Below are 21,587 nucleotides of genomic sequence, written 5' to 3'. Positions count from 1 at the left end.
CTCAATGGCTCCAAACGATTTCCAGTTCAGATTGGATGGTTCCGTAGTCCTATTAACGACAAAATGCTTTGTAGCCCAAAATAATAGGCCGCCGTCAGTTGGAAATCAGACTCATCATATGCTCTGTCTGTCTTTGATCGGTACGTTGAGAGAAGAGACCATACAAGACTTTGTCGTTGTCCTCAGGCATTTCTTGAAGTATAAAGAGTAATGTCGGGAAGCAATGAAACGCCTTTTTGCTCCTGGTGAATGCTGGGAAGGATGATGCCACACTTGGCACACTGTAAGTCTCAAAATATCATGATGAAACTCTCTCAATCTCCTCGCCAGTGCTTGTTCCCAGAGTTATCGTGTTGCTCAGCTTGAGAAGGATGCTACATAGCAGAGGTCTTATGGAGATAATGAGTATGAATATTTCCGCTTATAAGGTATATAGACAGCAAATGTGAATATTGCCTCTTTTGTGAAGAACTGGATTCGGCAGGTAACGGAGATTATTTTCTTGTCTTTAATGTGATTGGGTAGGTTTGTTTTAGAAGAAACATAATTTACAAAAAAATTAACTTTATAAAAGAGATTTGTGACCGCAAGAACACTGAGTCAATCAACCATAATTAAATCCTATTATAATCCCTAATAAAATCTATTTTTTTCTTATTTTGCCTGCAGATTTGCTTAGCAGTGAATATGTATATATATATATATATATATATATATATATATATATATATATATATATATATATATATATATATATATATATATATATATATATATATATATATATATATATATATATATATATATATATATATACATATACATATATATATACATGTACATGTACACAGCATAAATGTATCCTACTGATACAAAGAAAAATTAATTCACTCAGATATGGACAATTAAATTCTAAATCGACAAACGCTTCTGTTTAGAAAAATAACCGAAACAAGGGAAAACACTTAGTTTGCACTGAAATGTGAACCCCGTGCTTAATTCTTAAGTAGTAATAACACAGCCACGAGGCTGAATATACACAGCTTTAACTAGTTCAATTCTGATTGCATGTGTACTCTATGGGGACTGACCAATTAATTTATTGGACTAAAAGGTTCTTTCTGACCTGTTTGTGATTGTATTCTTTCTGTCACATTATAAATTTGTTTCAAGACTGATAAGGAATGCAATATTCTTTATATACAAAAATCAGAACAAGGCAACTGTTTTGAAGGATTTACCCCCCACTTTAGAAAACGAAATGGTCTTTCCCTAATAAATATTTGACTTTAGTAGATGTTTACAGAGCTTAAGGCAGAGTCCATTGTCAACACTTATAAAATATTGAACAGGATTGTCATCAAATTATGATGTCAGTTTCAAATTGGGAAAGGTGTGCTTATATTGTACAAAGCCATCTGAACTGTATGGTTGATTTAATAGTGATTATAATCGTGTTTCCTTAAAATAGAATGAACTCATTTATTTCAAGTGCAAGTAAATCCAGATACCAAAGCTCTATGTATGCAAAGAGGTTTGCTTCGCTGCTTATGTTCTTCAGCGAAAAGAGATAAGATGACAAATTAAAAGAGGATAGATGTCATTTTAGGTGAAATATACTAACAAATAATCTCCGCCATTCTTAAATTTGAGTAAAAAATAATAGATGATATTGTCTTGAAACTTTGGATATTCTGGAAACTTTCAGTTTTGAATATATTCTCGACTGCACCAAGTACAAACAATCCCTCAGAGATTATCAATCGGTATTATGATAAACTGGTTGTACTCCTGACAATTAATATCATTTAAAGTCCAGTGAAATTAATAGCTTTAAATTGTTCATGCTATAGATTTTATTTTTTTTACCAGCACAAGCTCTGCTTGATATCATCATTGGCGCTCAACCAAAGTGTAGGACATCATGTGGGGAGGAGTTCTATCCACATGAAGCTTGCCTCAGGGCTATGTGGTTGGCATACAGAGACGAACTCGGATGTAACTGGCTTAAAGGTAAAATATGCTCCTGTCAAGCAGATATAAAATTATGTTTCCCAACCGATGTTTGAAATAACGCCAACTGACTTTTCCTACTCATCAGTATTCAACAGTCATATTAAACACGTAATTAGAGATCTTTACCTAAACGGAGATATCAAACAATCAAGACTATCATCCTGACCAGGGAAACACAAATCATAGTCCAAGTCGACTTTTAGGATGCTTAATGTAATAAACAGTTTTCTGTTGAACTGCAAACACTAATTGCATGTTCTACATCTTTTTAGCATGATTAGGCGAATTGTTTCAAATATTATTGTCTTCAATGTTTTTGCCATTTAGCTAATGCCTTACAAAGACGGTTGACATAATCATCACAGTGATTAAACTCAGACTGGAAAAGAAAAGAATTTTCTTCAAGTAAGGGTTCATCATTTAGTGCATTAACGTATACTAGATAATGCGGTAACAAATTATGGCGAGGTACTTTGAACCTTGTTAGATTCTAGGGATTATTTGTTTGATTATCGGAAATCGGTGTTGGGAAGAAATTATTCAAACTGATCAATTGGGCAGTTACTTGGATCAGGCATCATAATGTACATTGTTAATACAACTTTAAGGGGGACTGGATATGTTTCGTAAAACGGCCCAATCTAATTTCTAAATATAAGGATTTCTCACGATATTCTTACACAAAAACATGGAGTAATTTCCGATAGGAATACTTCAGTGTATTAGTCTTTTGGGTTATGTTTTGTAATACACGGCATAAAATACTAATCTAGGCCTTAGAAAAGCATACTGGTAAATCAGGTGAATATGAAGCAAGAAAATAAACCCATAAAAGTGTGAAAATAGAATCTGGTGAATGTATAGGTATTTCTTTGATTAGAGGAAACTTATTTGAGTTATTGGTACATTTCAGAAAGCTTTAGTTTTCAGTGATTATTGTCTTTAAGTCCTAGCAAATAGGAAAACGTCGAATTCGTGCAATCCTTACGCAGGTGTTTGACATTTGCTTCACTTAGTTGTGAGGTGCTCTTCGGCTCCTGGCATACTATAATGCATTTTATATAAATGCGTCACCTTCATTTCACGTAATCTGTATTTTCTTGAAATACGTAATAGTCCACGACGCATAACCACAAAATTTTCTTTCTCGTTGCATTGCATGTAAACACCAGGAATACATGTATGACTCTCATCTATCTGTAGTAGTATGTAATTATTGTTATGGAATAGTAGTAGCAGTATCTGCATTTAAATGTTTCAATAGATTTAGTATGACTATGAGTCAGAATTATTATTATTATTATTATTATTATTATTATTATTATTATTGCATGCCGAATGAAAAAGACACTTAGAACCCTCCATTAAGAACTCGGAGTAAACTAGTCAAGAGCACCACAGTTATACCATTGACTCTTTTGTTATATAAGCTTTCTCAACTATAATAAAGACAAATCCGATGATACGACTGACAGACTGGCCCAAATGTCTTCCAGATACCGCAACACCAACATATATTCTTCCTTATCAGACTCCAAAAACAAAGTCTCCACACAGACAACTATCAATAATGACTCAACACCTAAGGCGCCAAAATCCAAAAACATACTCAACCATTGGCTGGTAGTACAAGGGGTATGATGACTTTATAATTATGCATAATAGCTTTGGCGACGTTGAGGACATTCATGCAGACGAAACTGTTCTGTTTTCTCAGGGTGGCTCCAAACCTTCAAACTATTCAATCCGGTACTTCCTCCTAATAAATAAGTATATAGAAGTGTTCTCTCGTGAAGTGTCGAACCTAATTGTTACACATTCTTTAGTTCTAATACATACTTAAGTACACTATCATACAATGGAATTTGCAAAAACTTTAACCCTGCTTTGGTGTTTTGTTTCAACCCAATTACAAAACATCAACAAATATAAACCAAATATCATTCCTACCATTGTTATTAGAATAGCCTTGATGATACAAAAAATGAGCTTTCAAAAATCTGAAAGTGAATTGTATCTGTATCAACTCCTTGTTTTCTGAAACAACATGAAGTATACTTAACTCTGCATGAAAGACAGAAATGCGAGACAAATCCTTCTATTTTTCATAACTTTCTAACCTTATTTCAAAATTTAGCACTACACTAGAATTTATTCTGACTGCTCAAAAATAGTGAGATGGTTGCTGCAGACTTCATTAGTGGAAATCACACTACAAACTACGCTTGTCAGATGGTGCATCAATATTTTCAGCAAAAATCAGGGCATTAGACCTTTAATGACTATCACCTTCTCCAACCAACTTTTGTATCAATACGTTAGTCACGAAACAGTAGGAAGTTGGAAAACCAATTATTGACCAATTGTCTGATCAAACATGCCGAATTTTGTGCCCCTCACAAAATAGTATATTGCTGGTTACCTAGTCATATCTGTATTAAATGTAATGAATGTGCAGATCGTCCTGCCAAAATAGCACTTTCCTTACAACATCTGATTTTAAAATGCCATACACTAATTTTAAATCTGGTGTAAAACAAATCCTTATTTATTAAGTGGTTGGCATCATCGAATGATTATTTTAATAAGAAGCTCCATGTGGTCGAACCCTTCTTAGGATGATATTCTCCTTCCTACAGTAAGACCTTTAAGGACGAGATAGTCGATGCACTATTTAGAATAGGTGATATTTGTATAACTCACTCTTATATATTAAAGGGTGAAGATCCCGATTACAGTTCTTGCTGCAAGCTCTTTACCGTAACAGCAGAGAGGGCGAACAGACCACTTGGTTGAAATATAATTTGCTTAAAACAAAACATCATACGAAAATAAAAGTAAGGTCACAAACATCTTAGGGGTTATTTTATTATGTAATTGTGTTTTTTTTCTTCGTATGTACTTTGTTTACAATATATGAGGTCCCGCCCTCTCTGCCGCTATTAATTTATCCAAACATTTTATCAAGTCCAATACGATATCTTGTTCTACGTTCATGCAAATTTATTGTGTTAATTTATCCAAAACTTTTATCAAGTCCAATACGATATCTTGTTCTAGGATCATGCAAATTTATTGTTATAAATCCATACGGAGTAGCTTGCGCTCGTGAAAAGAAGTTTTTAAATTTAATTATATCCATGCCACCGCTACACCAAGTTTGATGAATATTTCGCAACGTATGCATATCGACTCCATCAAATATAACTAAAATATTAGTTATCTCTGATCACTTTTGGTATTTGCTTGTATCACTGAGTAACATAAATCACATCAGTGTTTTTATGTCTGCCACGTGAAAATATTCTAGCAGGATTTGATTGTTTGTCCAGCATCACATCATCGTATACAACTAAATTATTAATAAATCCGTCTAAATCAACTACGGATGGTGCTTCATCAATATCGGTTATAAACTCGATAACATCGTTATCTTCGTCCAGTAATTTTGTATTTTCATTAAAATCTTTAACTACATCATAGCATCTCTTTCATCAACTGACGGAGCTACTAAATACAATTTATCCCACTTTAACCATCTCATTATCAGATTAAGTAATAATTGCGTCTTACCCGATCCAGATGGACCTATTATTATCATTCTAATGGAATTTGGTAGCGCTGGATGGTGTTTAACTGGCTCTTGTTTTCGTGTCGCTGAGAAATCAATTATATCCATATTATAAATAATGAGTTTATATTGTTTACGTTGTAGAGCTAAAACTCCAACTAATGATCTATCCACTGTTACAACAAAAAATACGAGAATAGCATACAGTGGAAGATGTGCAATATGTAATAAGAAGAAATTTTCGTTTTTACTCCAAAAAGACGGTGGTGATATTGCGACATTAATGTCAAAGTTCCCAGGAACCCCATGGGCTAAATACCCTGGAGAAAAATATCTACCAGGATATAATTATTGTGGCCCTGGTACTGGACTTGATATCAGGCTTGACAATCAGGATCAACCAAAACCAGGTGAATATCCCATAAATGATATTGATAAAGCTTTTCACATTCACGATGTGGCTTATAAAAATAAAGATCTACAACATAGGCATATTGCAGATGTGAAGTTGAAGTTGATTCATTCGTTAAATTCCAAAAAAATAAAAATATCATAGAATAATTAGCTAATTGGTTGGTAAGATCCGCGATGAAAAGTAAACTGACGTTAGGGGCTGGTAATTAATTAATCAATTATTATAAATGGAATCAATTTATTATAGTCCAAGTGGATACTGGAGGGGTAGAGCAGCAATTAGTAAACTCGCTGATGCAGCAAATGTCACCCGTTCTGCCGCCGCAGCGTGGTTAGCACGACAGGCAATATGGCAAATTTACCTACAATTACCGAAACGAATTCAGTACGCACATTTCGATGTTAGTTTTCCTAATGAAGTTCATCAGGCTGATATTCTGTTTTTACCTAATGATACGAATAAAGCACGTAGACGTCAAATAACATACAAATACACGTTAACTGTCGTTGATATTGCAAGTAGATATAATGATGCAGAACCATTATCAACGAAAACATCATCTGAAGTTTCTTCTGCGTTTGAACAAATTTATCAGCGAGGACCATTACGATGGCCACAACTATTACAGATTGATCCTGGGAAAGAATTTCTTGGTACAGTATCATCGTTGATGAAGCGACATAATGTCAAAATCAGACGAGGACATAGTGCAATTCAGCGTGATCAGGCAATTGTTGAACGATTCAATCGAAAACTTGCTGAGCGGTTATTTGGATATCAATAAGCGAAGGAATTCATTCAAGACAAGAGATCTCGCGGATGGGTTGCAAGATTACTAAGTGTGATAGCTGTATTAAATAATGAAATAACTCGAACAACCAACATGAAACCTGTTAACGCAATTACCAAAATAAATATACCAATACAACGACGTAGTTTTTCAGCGCAGCCAGTACTGGGTAATATTACTGTAAGATATTTATATGAACCCTGAGAACTTGAAGGCGGTAAAAAAGAGCGACTGATCCTATTTGGAGTATTACGACGCACAAGATATCAAACATAGTAAGATCTACTGGTAGACCCGCAATCTACAGACTGGATTCAACTGCTCCTCAACGTGGTTTTACACGTGAACAATTGCAGGTGATTCCTGAGGATGCACAATTACCACCGCAATCACTTAACTAGCACCCCTACGTCGATTACTTTCAAGACAGGTCATTATCACATTTTCGCGTGTATGACCAAGATGATTATTTTTTCTATCCGCAGTAAATTGTCTTGGATTATTATTCGAGTACTGCCACAGCATTATACAATTACAACTTGTAAAATGAATATTCTGCTGTTGTTTCAGAGTGTTGATAAATTCAACATCAAGATCAAAATCATATTTATTTTGTCACTTTGTTTATAACCAGCTAATTTTTTTCTTATTATATCGTTGTCATCGAGGTCATCATCATTGATCACTGACACGTACATGATAATCCTTCGTAGTTGAGATATTCTTCTGACTCGAGACACTGCGAGATAAACTAAATTTGACCACACGATACGATCATCGACAATCCAAACAACTGTATAAGAGATGGTTAATCCATGAGATGAGTGAATCGTCATCGCATACCCTAGTGTCCATGGAGATTTGTTCATTTTTAGCTCATCTTCAACAACATTGACATCAAATGTTACAATATCATTTAATACTAAATTCTGTTTCTCGGTCTGTCCTGGTATACCAACATCAATATTCTGCCGCCGTGTATCTGCTGGTCGATAACATAACGGAACTGGCAACGTTGGAAATTTTTCTTTATGTAACTGAAACAACCACTGCTGAAGTGTGTCTCTGACTATCTTTCTACTTGCAACTATCAAATCGTTTGGTCTCCACGTTTGTAAAAAGTCGTTCATAGAGGTTTCTGAAATTGTCCCACGCATTACTTCACATTGAATTTTATTCGGTTGTAGTCTGAATAATTTTTTAAACTGTTTTAATTCTGTATCAAGTGCTCTATGATCATAATTTATTTCCTCGTAATAATCAACGAATTTTTTTAACCAGTCATGTGGAGATGGTCCAACAAACGGTGGTGGTTGACCGTGATCGCCCCACATGACCCCAGCTGTATTTCTTGTTAATAACCAATCAAGAAATGTTTTTAATGTTTCTAGCGGTACAGTGCATATTTAATCCCAAACGATAATCCTTGGAATATATTTTTATCCCATCCTCGAAGAAGTCCATGCATCACCCTTCCATCGGAAGAAGCTGTGATAGGTATATGATTGTACTCCTCGTTATGTCATCTCTCGCGCGAGTCTGTGTGTAGGTGTCAGCACGATCATATTTAATTTCTGAATTAGTTCGATCGCTCGAGTTGTTTTACCAGACCCTCCCTATCCGTTTAGATAAACGGTCTTGTGTCTGGTTATTGGATCGTACACCGATGGTGCAGACGATAGTTTTAATGTCTGATGTTTTTTTAAAGTAAATATCCTTAACCGCAACATCAGCGGATTCGGAATAATCGAGTATAGTTTCCTTTTTTATTCTCCACGAACCCCACGATGCACAAGTGTCTATATTTAATTTTTCTAACAATCCTGAATATTTTTATTGATATAAAACGAGTCCGTAGCGACTCTGACAGCAAACTTAGAAATTCTGTTTATCATCGATAATAGATTTATCGAAACGTACGCTAACATTGATGATCTTAAATGAGTAAACTGCGTTGACTCACCATTCATATAACTCACAATTTTACCTAATTTAATTCCATTTGACAAGAAAGCTGCTGTATAAGCGATTATAAAATCTAACTCAGCATCGTCCATAATCAATCTTGTACTATGTCGTTTATGATCATATGATCCTCCTTGGGTGAACTTGCCAATTATTTTTCCAGCAAGATCCTTCGTAATTTTATTCTCATAATCGGTTTTATCCGGGTTTTCATCATCAGAATATTCCTTTTGTTGTTGTAACCAAACTTCGGTTTGTTTCCGATATGATATAATTGCTTCGCTGATCGTTATAATCGTATTTAGTATTCCGTAGTCCGCCGTGTCCGTATTCGACACAACTCGATATTATGTCATTGAGAAAATCAAATCTAGTTGGTTTCCACGAATTTTTCTTTTTAGGAAAACGAGCCGCAACTGACGGAACAATGAAACAGTTGCTCAATAGTTCGTCAGTATCATCAGTATATTGCAGCGGAAGGTTTTTCATTTTTGTGTGAAAAAGATCTGTTCGATAAATAACGCCATTCGGTCTTACAAACTGATCAAATTTACTTTTTTTTTCCTTACAAATTCTTTCCAATTCATCATCGTTTTCAGAACTCTGAAATAACCATACTGACACAGGATCGTTTTTACTTATTTCGTTAATAAAATCAAACATGTTATCTGGGGGGTAAAAGTTAGATTTCGTGGAAATATTGTTACTGCGTTAGTCCACGCGTGCGCGTTATGATCAATAATCTCGATCGAAGCTCCTTTTGATTTATATTTTGATTCATACAAAATCTCTCCTGTTATTGTTCTTACTATTATTGGGAATTTTAATTTTTTCCCTAGTTCAGCGACATGTTTGATAGACGCCCCGCAATCTTTAACCATTTCTCCCCACTCGTTTATTATTTTACGTCTTTTATACGTTAGACCGTTTCCACGAGTCGAAACGGTAAAATGTTCTGTTACTCGTTCGGCTACACAGTTTATTTTTGAAAATTTCATCGGTTTCAGATTATCAACGCTGGGTTTTTCATTTATCGGATAGATTCCATAAATAACCGCGGTCACAGGATATGCTCGCTCAAAAAACGGTTTGGAATTTTTACTCAATATGGAAACTTTTTCACCATGGTGTACAGGATTATATTTGTCACGGATAATCCAATTACCTGTTTCTGTTAGCACGACAAATTTTATTCTGAAAAGATATTTTCGATTATCAAGTTGGTTAATGATAGTTCCCGCTCGTTTGTCATTCATCGTAGCATTTATGATACCGTTATGTATAATCTTAAACGTTGACCAGACATGATATGCGCCATCTGTGCGAAATTCTTTCTTGACGCCGTGAATTTTATTAATTAAGCTTTTATTTTTTTGATCAACCAGATCTCGCATCGGTAGGTCAGGAGATATCCTGTCCAGATTAAATTTATATGTTTTCCAGGGCTTGATTTCGGATAGTCTATCGAACTCGTTCATATTATATTTGAAACAAGTATTTAAATTGAAATACTATGTATACAATGTCTCGATGCAAATGGATGATGATCGGTTTATTAAACCCCTGCAATAAATCCTGTAAAAAAGAATTTTGCGGACAACACTTGCAGAGCGTTCGTGGTGGAAGCTTAGGACCAATACCGTGTCTGCGATGTGGTGTTGGAGTACGAAGTTAAACACAGTTGTATGCGCGTTGCGGTAGTAAGCGATACAGAGAACTTAAAAGATATTATGATAAAAAAATAATGTCATGGATGGAGCTATAAAATCCGTAGAGGACTATCTAAATAAGTTTTCAGACAAATTATGACTTAAACAAATAATATTATTATATAAATGAGCCAAGAGTTTGTAAAGCATCATACAATGACAAACTACGAATCAAATCGTGATGGTGTGATTAGACACTGTCGGTTGAAAAAACCAGTTGATACTGTTAATAATACTGGTTATCTTAGATTTAATGTTGGGAAAAAATATATTACTGTCATCGTTTCACATACGAGTGTTTCTTCGGAGTGATCAAAGATGGTCTTGTGATCGATCACATCAACGGTGTGAAAACCGACAATAATTTATCCAATCTTCAGGCTGTTACACAACGCAAGAATTCTACACGTGGTAATATTGGGAGATGTAAAACAACCGGAAAGAGGATGATTAATTCCTTCAACACAGAGACTGGCGAAGAGAGTATTTTTCAATCAATGAATTCAATGAATTCAGCTGCAAAGTGTTTTGATGTTTACCCGCAGGTGGTACAATACGTCGCAGAAAATATGACTAAATCTGCATTCTCAAAAAAATATGAACAGAAATTCACCTTGCAATATCAATAATGGAGATAAATTACCTCAAATTATATTTATTAACTATTATTTAATTTTTGGGTCCGCATTTCACTCGCATACTACTTCCTGAGCGAAGGGACATAATTCTGTTGATGATACGCGCGTAATAAAATCACTTCCCTTTGATCAAGACACTCGCAGATAAATATTCTGTGCAAACGGAAAATTGTTGTACATAAATATAAACTTGTAAATGTTGTTTGTAAAGTCAGTTGAGAAACCGTTAATTAGACAAACCGTATTCATTTAATTTTGATTATGCGAGAGAGTGGTTTACGGGAAGAAGATCAGTTATATTTTCCGTTGGCTTACAGGAAGAGTATCAGTTATCTCATTTATTTTATATAAAATGAGTGTCATTATGGTTCATGTAAAAAAAAAGTTAAGCACAAACAATATATTTTTAAGAAACAATATTTTTTATTTTATTAAATTCGTTTGGTTTCCTGGTTCATTTATATTTTCTTCTGCGATATTAATTAATAAAATAAATAGCAAGTAGCCAGAACGTTTTTCGAATCGTTTTCAGGTATATATATTATCCCGAAAATAACTAATCTGACTTGTTCAGCAGAAATACGTTTATATGGCGTATTTCTGTGTTCAGACAGTTGTATTGGGGAAAAAATACTTAATACTGATTTCTTCAGTGATGGCTAACTATATAATTATTTCTGAAACATATACAAGTAGATTGGAACCATGGCGCAGTTGGTAGAGCAGCTGATTCTCAGCCAAAATGTCAGCGGTTCGAATCTCGTAACGGGCATATTGTCGACAGTACCGATTTTTAGGGTTTTTCCTGTATAAAGTGGGGGTGCCAGCAGCCCGTGTGTGAGTGCGCTTTTGCATTGACCCCGGGTTTTATCCTGGGGGGTGTACATGAAGAAGGCCCCAGAATAAACAGTAGCGTGGATGCATAAGCTCTAAGTCTCATCGGGGGTACCTCACAAGAACATTCAGAAAGAATGTGGCCAAAAGGAAACGATCATGGGATGCCGAGAAGACGATAAGAAAGGTCTCAACAAGACAAAGTCTCAAACAAAGACAAAAGTCTCAAACAAAGGATCCCATGGAGACACACAGGCCTGAGGTGACGCCATTTTTATTTATTCTGAAATATATTTTATTATTCTGAAATATTTTTTTATTTTGAAATATTTTTATTATTCTAAAAATTTTTATATTCTGAAATATATTTTATTATTCTGAAATATTTTTTTATTCTGAAATATTTTATTATTCTTAAATATTTTTTATTCTGAAATATTTTATTATTATTCTGAAATATAATTTTATCATAAAATCTGATCGATTTGAGTACCAACCACCCCATCAGAATTAACGAACAGATCGATTTGAGTAGTAACCACCCCATCAATTTCTGAATAAATAAAATATTTCTGAATGAATAAAATATTTCAGAATAGTAATAAAATATTTCTGATAAAAGTCTTAAGACAGAAATCCTTAGGATCTTACATACAGATTCACAATTAATTCTTCCCCACGCAGGTCATTTGAACGTCCAAGGTGGTCTGTGAACTTAAAATTTATTCGTGTTAACATATCATTATGACACCGCAGATGTACAGGATTAGTTGATTCTTGCACGATTAAACTTCCAGGGGGAACTTGTGAACGTATATAAAATATATCCTTGTTGAGCCTGATTCGACTTTCCAAGATCTATTTGATAGCTACCATCGACTACGTCACAAACTAGATTAACCGCGATCGTTGAGGTTATATTATCGATTCCTGGTGAAACGTGGCGTCGACCTCCGTATGGATCGTTATCATGTCTTAAAATAACCGGAGGTGGTGCTATTTTTCTCCATCATTCGATGATTTTAGGAAAATTTGTATCAATAATATTTTTAGTTCGCCGATTTTAAATACTGGCACAAAAAAATCAAAATCTTTCCGTTCATATTCCTTTTCTGTTATTCTATAATAATTGATAAATGGTTTTCTAGGGCGGGGAAAGGGGAAAACAGCATGGATAAGCACTTCCTTAGTGAAAGTTTCATTAACATAATTATGATCTGATTCCAATTGATTTAGATGTTTTATTGACTCAATGATTTGTTGTTTTATATCATCATTATAATGTTGCGATAACGACTAAAACAAATTTTGTATACTGTCGATTGATTGTTTGACCTCAGAATTAATAGGGCCGGAATACATTTCATAAACTTCTAAATATCTTATTTCACCACTAAAAGCATAAAGCTTATACACACCTGCTCCATTCCATGGAATATTCTCTCTATATGTTGGAACTGTTATAAACTTTTTTCATCTGTAATAAAATCATCCCGACGTGGTTCTGGTGGTCCATGATATTCTGGCGGGATTTCAGGCCAACCTAGTACGGATCTTATCGATATTTGATAAATATCAACGACATAATCAGGTGAATGTATCTCAACCGTAGAAGATAGCTTCGGCTCATTAACGTTTATTGATATTTTTGCTTCTTTTCCGGTTATTGTTTTAATTCTGCGTGCAAATTCATCGTTGATTTGTTCAATCTCATAACTGCCAGTTGGTATTCCAACAACCTGCCAATCGGGAGTTCCATCGGGTTTGTTCTTATTAGCAAACACAAACGAATTATTTGCTGGTGTACCATTAAATGACCTCGATCTGATATTTGGCCAACTGTTATATACTCGTAATTGTGCGAGTGCGATTTCTTTCACTGGAATCGTAGTTGGAAACCTGACGTTAAATTCAGGATTAGTCGAACTTACTGAGATCATCGTTGTTTTTGGTGGAGTTGTGTTTGTCACGATCTGCTGGAGTAGCTCTAGTGATGCCATCATTTAATATATTTGTATTTTTAATACCAGCACCATCATGATATATTTTAATCATTTTTGTAAACTCAAAATCTGATATTTTTCCATTATTAAGGTTCTTTGATAACAACGACGATAACTTTGAGTATGATACCGTCGCTCTGTACAACTTTATCATGTAATCGGATAATTTTTCATTCATGCAGGTGCATATTTTTTTACAATGATATTGAGCACACCTGAAATTGTTGTTGTAGCTGAAATACAGATTGTTACGGCTACTGGCGCCATCATTGTTATCGTTGATAATAATACGCCGGTGGACGCAACAACAGCGGATGCTGAAAAAACGATTACGTCGACGATAACAAGTCGTCGTCGATATTTCTTTACTTTTATTGTGTATTGTTCAACTCGATCTTTTAAGTTTGTTTGCCATTCACGTGCTTGATTGTACCTGAACTTTTGAACGTCCATTATATTTTATGCAGTAAACAATTGAGGTGTTTCAGCTACAAATTCTAGACACCACCAGAAAGATGCTGCGGTTTATTTCTTATTAGCCGTTTCCAGAATAAATATTTCTTTAGTTCCCTTGTTTAATATGATAGACACAACTCCAGAAAACTTATCAGTTAAATGAAGCCATAGATACGTTGAAAATATCTCGAATTTTGCAGCGCTGAACACACAGCCTGTACACATCAGTGACTGTTGCGGTATAATTGAGAGTTTTCTTTTGCTGTGACCATGTTACGAACCCGGATGATAATGTGTATACTATGTTGTTAATATGCCAGGGAGTTACTCCCGCCGATATTTTAATCAGACTAATTTTGTTAACGATATCAGGAATTCCACTTACGACATCTTCGATTGGTTTTTTTAGTTGTGTCCAGGTTAGTTTTGATCTCAGAAAGTTTTATGTCAACGGTGAGCGGAGTGCCGAAAAATTTATCTATGGTCTCATCGGTTGTTTGAAACTTTTAGCGAAATCCTGCAAAAGCGCCTACGTGCACATCATACCCGGTCCGCAACGTAGATAATTTACCATCTACGGTGCTGTAGCCCACGTCATACTCAGCCCGCAACGTGGATAATTTACCGTCAACGGTGCTGTGGCCGACGTCCACATATTTTTTCGTCGCGGCATCTTCGTCGGATGTTGGATCTCTTAACACTACTATTTTATTTGCGTTCATGTTGAGTTCACCTATCATTGTGTCACCGGTGTTTTTTAAGCGATTAGCAACACTTTTTGTGATTTCATCTCTGATGGTTTCAAATGATATACTTGAGTCTCTGATTTTACCGCCCTCAGTAAATACTGGAATGTTATCCGTGACCGCACCGAGTACTCGTCGAACTACATCATTCCATTTGATGTTGCTCGTTTTTAGTTTTCCGTATCGGACCTGAAAAACAACAACTTCATCTCGGTCAACTCCAGCCAGGTTCATAATATCAGGAAGTTCATCTTTAGTTGCGTACTTCGACAAATCAATATCATCTTTTTTTTTGTCCTTGATAGAAGAAGATCTTCCGTAAATATGAACCATTATTATCTTTAAGGGTTGTTTAAAACGAAGCGGTTACTTGTATAATCATGCACGACATTATGCGGTGGTTTGCCCGACTTTAATATGGCGTCAAGTACATTAATTACTTCACTGCCGCATATTGGCGGATCTGTCATTGTTTGTGTTGGTAGCGTTGAATACCAAACCTCTGCGTGAAGTGGCGCGACATACTTGATAAACTCAAGAGGTGGAGCTAACCGTACGAATCGAAATAAACGATTCCACGTGGATCAATTGTGTATGCGGTCCAATGAGTACCGGGTCCTGAATTATCATCAAGATTAATAATACCCGTGTCAGCGCTGTTTGTTCGGTCCGGCAATTGATCTCGCATAAAAACACCTCTGAAGGCTTTTATTTTTAGTTGTTTATCAGCACCAAGTAAATCGAAATTTGATGCTGAAATAATTAACGAAAACGAAGTGTTCCTGGAAGCCTCAGACCTCTTCCGCGATGAGATCCTGGTAATCTTAGACCCAGTCCTCTTTTTATAATCCTCGCCCTGTTGCTTTCTTTAATGCCATTCCAGCAGCGGTTCCAACAGCACCTAATGCGGCTGCTTTTGCTACGGCAGGTGCGGCTGCGGCAATTAATGCTGAAATAGACGCGAGAAGTGGAAAAATACCACCTGTTTTAATTGAGTCTTTAATCGCACCCGCAGAGAGATTAAGTTTGACGCCTGTTTTTGATTGTTTAGCGCTGTTGAAATGTTTAAGTTGACGTTCTGATAGTGATACTTTATTCTGACCACCCGTGATCTGATCTCGCTTTAGTGATATTTTCATTCCGCAGTTTTTTGTTGAATTTGATTGAAGGTTTTTAATCTGACCAGGAGTCAGACTGACACTAACGTGATGATATGGCATTTTATGATAATACTAGTCTTTTTAAATAACACGATTAAAGATTGTCCACTGGTGCATCAATAACTCTCATTCGTCCACCATCTCCCTCAAGCAACGTTGATTTGTCGCTAAATATAACAGCAACTGCTCTGTAAGCACCATGAACAACTGGTGGACCAGCTGTGGCAATAGGAGGTTGTGTTACCTGAGCTCGAAAATGAATATCAACGACAGATTGTCTAGATAAATCAAGATGTTCCAATGAAAAGTAATAAATCGGATATAATGTTGTAAAATCTAGTTGTGACATTTGTAGACCAGTATCTATATTTTGATCACGTCCCATAAATGACATCAAACGATGATATGCACACGCTACGTGATTTTGATCAATGTTTAACAATATATCTTCAGCTGGTTCTTGATGTCCATTTATCCGCAAAGAAACTTCATTAACTCCAAGTTTGTCAAACATTATATGACTACTTGTTTGTAAATTCATTTGCGTAAGATCCTGAAAAGCAACAAATATATGTCGTGGTGCGGAAACACCCTGCTGTGAAGCTATATGCCATGTAAATAAACCATTAACAGAACTTTGGATACTGTCTGTGGTCACTGTCAGCCATGATAACAATGACTTACCGCCAGAGTCCATAAAAGAGAGTAATTTTTTTTCCTCAGCAATTGATGGAGTCATTACTGGCATCCACAATGAAAGTTTTGTCAGTATTACTTTACCAGGATCACCAACAGGTCTCCAGAGTACATCATCGTCGGTAGCTTTTCTTACCAGTGCAATTGTATGTCTAGCCCCGAAGATAACTTTTCTAACAATCCTGCAAAATCCAAAGATATGGGATAATGGAATCGCGCATGAAAATCTTCTGCGATTACCTCTTAACATCGATCGTCGTGATGAAAATCCTAAGTTGAACTCTGGATTAGCATCATAAACAACTGGCCACACATCAGCATCAGCGTTATTGGCAAAATTTCTTGGTCGTCTTATACTATACTGTCTGTGATCTGGGTGATCAGAAGTGTCTTTGGCGAACATCATTGTCGGACTGGCTGATCTTGTATAATCATCTGAATGTCTTGCTAGACCTATTATCGCTGTGGCAACATCAACGTTTTGTTGAATCGATTCAATATTTCTTCCATCAATCATGTATGTTGCACTGTCAAACAACGCCATAAAACCGTTGTTGACAAAACCGATTCTAACATCACCTCCGTACTCAGTATCATCTTCTTTTATAATTTCACCTTCTACTTCAATAAACGCTTCGGAGGGTAAGAAATATCTACTTGTATCCTGAGCTTGTAATTCGATTCGACCATGTTGATTTGGTTGTCGTATGTTGTAGGAATAAAATTGATAATCTCGTGTCGATTCATCTTTGAGAACTGGCGCGTCTATATCAAACGCCAGATCGGATACACGTTTGAACATTTTATTATAATTGCCATGATCTAAATCATTATCGCCTTGACATGCCAAGGACACGAAGACCGCTTCCTGCTATTAAACTTGAAGCTACATTTTTTCTGCTTCTTCAGATAATTTCGCGAGTTTTTGATTTGCGGCTTGATTTATTATTTTACTGACATTTGCGGGCATAACTTCAGTGCCGGCCAGTTTCACTGGTTGCTGCGGTTTTCTTCGTACTAATCGAGATAGTCTGTCCTTTACTGTCGAGAACGCTTTACTGGCAAGATTATCAATAGCGCCAGGAATTTTATCACGAACAGCCTCAATAGCCTTCATAGATAATTGTTTTGCAATCGGTATTGCTTTTGGAGTCATCCTTCTAAATAGACCTTGAACAACATCACCAGGTCCATCTCCGTAAATTGTTTTGTAATTTGGCAGTCATGAATTTACTACCCTGACCATGATCGGTCCACGTTGAGCAGTGTGTATAATCATTTTTATATACTGATTAATTAATTGTTTAGTCGCTGTCATAATCATCAGCAATTTTATCAATAAGGGAACGATAAATGCTGCGATCCATAATACCGCCAGTAAATAATCTTCGACAAATATCAAATATTTCATTAACAATTTCTCGAGAATTATTTCCAGCACATTTTCCTTCAATCAGTATTTCTAATCGTTCTACGTCGAAAATAATATTGCTAGGACAATCAGTGAGATCGCTTCCTAGGCCACTTCCAGTAGCTCCTTCTTCCTCACTTGTTATTTCCGTTTTTTTCTCAAATAGTTTTAAAGGTGATCTTTATACTCTGATTTTTTTAAGTAGCTTTACATACTTTTCAAGTTCCGACATCAACCTTTGCTGCGGTGAAGAAGACTGTTGTTGTTCTATCTGTTGCAGAGGTGGAGGAAGCTGATAGGAAGGCTCTTGCTTGGATGATTGCGGTGGAGAAGATTGTTGTTGTCTTGCTTGTTTCAGTGTCTCGTCATAAAGTCTTTGTACTTCTTCAAAAAGACCTATGTATTCCAAATCATCATTTCTGGCTTGTTTTTTGTTTTTATATATACGATATATCCACTTGATAAGATTATCATCGTTTACTTTTTCATGACCGGGTTTTAAAATACTGGATTTATTAAATACACTAATTAATATTTTTCAGGTAATTTTTCTCTTTTAGTATTTCTAATATCTTCGACAAAACCTTCCCTAAATCGTGCAATCAGTTCAATATTTTCTTTTATTGATTTAGGTTTAGGCGCAAGTTCTTTTTTCTCGTCGGCGATTTCAGTACGAACTTTACCAATACCTTCGGCGGGTGGAGGTTGAGCTGCAGCTATTTCAGTAGGAAGATCTCGTAAAAAACGTTTTTGTTTTCTTAGTTTTCGCTGCTATTTTTTTCAGTTTGCTCAGCGGTTTGTTTTACTGGTGGAAGTAGACCTTCAGTAGCTGTTGCACCTCTTTCAGTAATTTTTGTAACCGGTTTAAATAACTGTTCTGTGCCTTCTGCAAATTCAACTTGGGCTTCTTGACGTTCTTGCAATTTTTGTCTAACAGAATCACGAACAGGAAGAAATGTTTTGATTGCTTTTAGTCTCTCTCGAGCTAATCTAGCGATGTGAGATTCCTTAGCTGGTGGCATTATTGATATGATAATTTTTAATTAATAGCAGCAGAGAAGGCGGGACCTCATATATTGTAAACAAAGTACATACGAAGAAAAATAAACAGTTACATAATAAAATAACCTCTAAGATGTTTGTGACCTTACTTTTTTTTGGCATGATGTTTTGTTTTAAGCAAATTATATTTCAACCAAGTGGTCGGTTCACCCTCTCTGCTGCTACCGCGAATCACGTTCTAATAAATTGTTTTGATCTCCAACCTACACGCGATCGCTACTACAAAGTTCAGTGCGTGAAGCAACTGATTAATACAGTAAATATGTCTTAAAGGTAACATTTACTATAAAATATAGGTTATGTACAGGCGATTTCCCTGAGTATTTTAACAAACATTCTCTGAAATTTAAACTAAATTATCTTATATTACCTAATTATCATTTGTCCTCAGTGATAATGATATATATTTTCATACATAAATTATTGATCATACAATCTATGACTTGCACTATATAGTCTTACATTGGTGGCATTCCGGGAAACTACAATAAATAAATAAATAAATAAATAAATAAATAAATCATCATTTAGTTTTTATCCTTTTTATCGCTAGTTGACATTGAACTACTTTTCCTACTTAAATTACTTATGATCTAACATTTTGTATGATATTATAAAGCCTGAGAGGTCTGGTGCACTGTAAAACGATTATCAATCAATCAATGAACATTCGCTTCAAGTTAAGTGTCATTTTATATAAAATTCCATTAGAATACAAAATTCGTCTCCATAGCATCAGCTATCGGACATTTGTCTTAGCTTTAGTACAAGCTATCTATTTTAACTGTTAACAATTGGTGATCTAATCACAATATAGTTGCTTCATTGATATAAAAACATGTAATAAAATAAATTACTATATGTTATCTTCTTTCCAACTCAGATTGATATGGTAAATATACAACAGAGATACATTTATGATATATTACAATAATTGTACGCTTACAGATATCCTCTTTGAATATCAGACATATTAAGAGATCATAAAATAATTGGGTAAATGTGACTTTTGCAATTATTGTATTGCAGTTATTTCGTTATGTTCACTGGTATATATTATCTCTTTTATTTCTTTAGATGAGAATGAAAATGATGTATTGCTGTTTGAGATCCAAATAAATCCAGTGCAAACACCAGAAAGAGGCATTGTGTGTCTTCATATGGGAATAATATACAGGAACGTTGGGGATATTCCATTGGACAAGTATGAGGTTTGTATATAATTTATATTTAAAAAAATAATATGTATCCTCAGACTTCAGTAATTCTAAATTTAGTACTATCATCCGTCATGATAGATATGAAGAAAAAGTAAGACATTTTAAGCTAAGTGGTTTCTATTTTAAATAATACTTCGTTTATACTGAATACACTGCTTTAATTCTGATATCAAACGCATTTTTATTTTCAATTATAGAAATAGAAAAGAATATTTGATTTAAAATAAGAAAATAAAGTAATATTTAACAGAATAATTTTAATTTACTTGTCTATCTATCAATCTACGAATCACAGTGTCCCTGTAATTAGCATGCTACACTCATATTCGCCATTGTATGTCTCATATTAATTTACTTTTCTCCATTTTCCGCTGTATGATATAATCTTTTGTGTGCTGATATGTCATGCCATCCCTATCCTATCAATCCAAACCGTCAATGAAGGTATGCATGTGTAATGTTATTTGTTATTGAAGAATAACTGCAGAAGTCGTTCTATAGTATTCATTAAATACAAGACATCAATACAGCTTGGAAGGGGAGTAAAGTCTGCCCTGAGCGTATATTTCCCATGGAACTTAAACCCTAGTGAATGTATAACATAAACCAGCTGTTGGTGTGTATCAGTTCTAGTCCAGTGTGGGATATCTGATTACTTTTACTGTCAAGTGATATTTCAAAGCTAATTAGATTAAGGCTTACATTACATCTCCCTTCCTGAGAAGTTTACATTAAAACGAAGCGTGATCTGATGACAGCATTTCTAAACAAGCTACATCAGCTTAATTTTTTACAAGTTCAGTCTCTCAGGTGGTTTCGACAATCTTCCCGAACGTGTGAAATCCGTTTTGACTGGTTGGCACTGCTTTGCTTTCATCATAGTCACTCAAAGTAT

General features: G+C 35.1%; 1 protein-coding gene across 1 annotated transcript in view; it reads left to right on the top strand.

Moving 5' to 3' along the window:
• Positions 1-21,587, top strand: part of LOC149794363 (uncharacterized) — a 116,804-nt gene that overhangs the window by 61,645 nt on the left and 33,572 nt on the right. Inside the window, exons 8-9 of the mRNA XM_089968529.1 lie at positions 1,873-2,013; positions 20,550-20,683. Coding sequence (XP_089824655.1) covers positions 1,873-2,013; positions 20,550-20,683 — 275 coding nt within the window. The remainder of the gene's footprint in view (positions 1-1,872; positions 2,014-20,549; positions 20,684-21,587) is intronic.

This window comes from Sinohyriopsis cumingii, chromosome 8 (assembly GCF_028554795.1).
Source record: "Sinohyriopsis cumingii isolate HCF-2022 chromosome 8, ASM2855479v2, whole genome shotgun sequence".
In the NCBI taxonomy this organism is placed as follows: domain Eukaryota; kingdom Metazoa; phylum Mollusca; class Bivalvia; order Unionida; family Unionidae; genus Sinohyriopsis; species Sinohyriopsis cumingii.
This window is presented reverse-complemented; position numbering and strand designations above follow the sequence as displayed.